This window comes from Acanthisitta chloris, unplaced genomic scaffold (genome assembly GCF_000695815.1).
Source record: "Acanthisitta chloris isolate BGI_N310 unplaced genomic scaffold, ASM69581v1 scaffold4705, whole genome shotgun sequence".
Lineage (NCBI taxonomy): Eukaryota > Metazoa > Chordata > Aves > Passeriformes > Acanthisittidae > Acanthisitta > Acanthisitta chloris.
The window spans coordinates 9,247-11,674 of record NW_008675217.1 but is presented as its reverse complement, the minus strand read 5'-3'; the positions used below and the strand labels follow the sequence as shown (position 1 = coordinate 11,674).

At 32.7% G+C, this 2,428-nt stretch overlaps 1 protein-coding gene across 1 annotated transcript in view; it reads right to left on the bottom strand.

Annotated features, from left to right (window-relative positions):
- KIAA2026 (KIAA2026 ortholog) overlaps nt 1-2,428 on the bottom strand; it is a gene marked incomplete at its 5' end in the record, with an annotated part of 31,706 nt that overhangs the window by 23,982 nt on the left and 5,296 nt on the right. The window contains one exon of the mRNA XM_009075639.1: nt 613-689. Within this exon, the coding sequence (XP_009073887.1) occupies nt 613-689 (77 nt within the window). The remainder of the gene's footprint in view (nt 1-612; nt 690-2,428) is intronic.

Genomic DNA, 2,428 nt, shown 5'->3' with positions numbered 1-2,428 from the left:
AAAAAAAAAAAAAAAAAAAAAGAGATAGCCAAAGGAGAACTTCAGTCCAAGTATGCATGAATGCATACATAAATTGCAACTTGGAACTGAAGTGCTGTAACACTTCTATTACATCACCATAAACCCACATTATCATAATTAATACTTTGTGCTCTCTGGCCTAAAAGTCATGTGCTGATAAGGAATAAAAGTTGCAAGCAGATCAGCACAGTTGCCTATAATTATTTTTTAAGTCCTTCAGTAAATGAGGCTAGATTGCAATTCAAGGACCACATCGTTGCACTTCATACAAAACCCAAGTAATTCTATGCTAGAAATTTATATTTACCTTAAAAATTTCATTAACAACTCCCAGTTTTCACAGGTTTTATACTATAAGATATATCTGGGATCCTAAACAACATTGTGAAACAGTGTGTAAGCTGCATGTAATAAAAGTGCTAAAACATTCTCTACCAACAGATGAAATGCATTTTTAAAAATACTATCAGATTAAATATTTTAAATAAGAAGAAGGAAATTAGGATTTCCAAAGTCTTTATCAAAAACTAAAGGACTATTTTACAGACATTCAGATTTCAAGTGCTTAAAACAAAAATTAAAATAATTTACCTGAAATTCTGGTATGGTAGACTTTCTGACACCTTTCCTCTTCTTTGTGATTCCATTTTCAGATAGTGATTTTTTTCCTTTTAAGATTAAAAGAGAAAAGCTCCGTAATGCTGTTGGTTGTACTTTGTTAATAAAACCGAATTACATACAGACTCGAAAGTTAAACCATAACTAACAGATGGCTTACAGTCAGTCATGTAAATATGATGAATCAGAACTAGGCTCAGCAAAAGCAAACATTAAACAACTATCTCTGTAGTGCAGTCTTCTGGCAGAGGGGAAGGGAAAAGAAAGAAAAAACAAGAAAAAGAACAAATTCACTACAATTCCAGTAATATAGCACCTAAAAATTTCAGTCATAAAAGAAACATTCACACCACTGTTCTGAAAAGAGTAAAATCCAGAATTTACAGCACAAACTGAAGAAGTACAGCATCTTACCTGCAAGATTTGTTCTCTGACACTGCAAAGTGAATCATGCATTAGGATCTGGGATCTCTGTATCTTACAATAAAAAAATACCCTCAAAGCACAAGCAATACCTAGAAATCCCCGAATGAACATACTGAAGTCACCAATAAAATTAGACATACTGATGTGTTTTTCCTGGCTGTGGCAAAACCTAACATTTTAGAAGAAAGCAAACACCTTATAATGTACTTCACACCCAGCTGTGCTATATAAGAACACAGACTAAAAAAAAACCCTCACTGAAGGTAAGGCAAGTGCTTTACTGCCCATGGTATTAGAGTTCACAAGCCACATACATTTCTGAAATCAAACAGTTATGTCATCAAGCAATATATGCAAGGCAGCAGGGTTTCTTATATGATCATTTCTATATTCATAAGATGAATTGAAACAAGATCATTTTTAACTTGCTCACTCAGGCCAAAACCATCACTCTGACATTACTACCATGTTCACTTTAGGGAGTCCTAAACAACAGTATAAAACCTTAATTAAGGAAGAACTTTAAAAGATAATATATAAAGTATGTGGAATTTGTTGTCAACTAGAACAATTACAGGCACTTGGTAATAACAAAAGCACAAGCAGATTCAATACTTATATCAATGAAAATATTGGCTATAATTGCATTTAACTTTTTCCTAACAGATGCTTTCTTGCGTGTGCAAATGTGTATGTACACATACAGACATCTATTCATAGATGCTTTGGCATCTGTATTTTCAGTTTGTTACGGTATCCTATTTTTCAGTTTATTACACCGTGAGTTTCATGAACATCTTACCTGAACCTGAAATAAACACACTTAAGGGACAAGGCACAGGGATTGAAGAAACTCCACATAAAATCAAACTATATAAAAATCAATAAGCCAACCTAGATTTGAAGTTTCCCATACTGAACACATTAAAAAATTTAAAGAGCCCTTGACTATGAAAAGTAAACACTAACAGACTTTACATTACAGAACAAGTGATAAAACAGAGGAGCTTGTTTATTTAAACTATGACCCAAACATTGTGACAATGGGCAAAAAAAGTCAGCATTTTTGTTACATACTTTCTGATTTCAGCTACATTGAAAACATAATTGCTACTACTGAGAAGAATGCTGTCCATTTAATAAGCCAAACTAAACACTTATATGATTTCTTGACAAACTGACTCAAAACTAAGTCTGGTCACATGGTGGTTCCTTGTTAAAGCCCTGTAAAATCATGTTATCTGGAAAAACATGAAACAATACAAACAGAGCAGCTGGACTGTCTTGCTTCTTTAAAAAGAGAAAAAATTGAGTATGTTTAAAATGAAATTTTCATTTCATTTGAATATTTTAAACATACTTT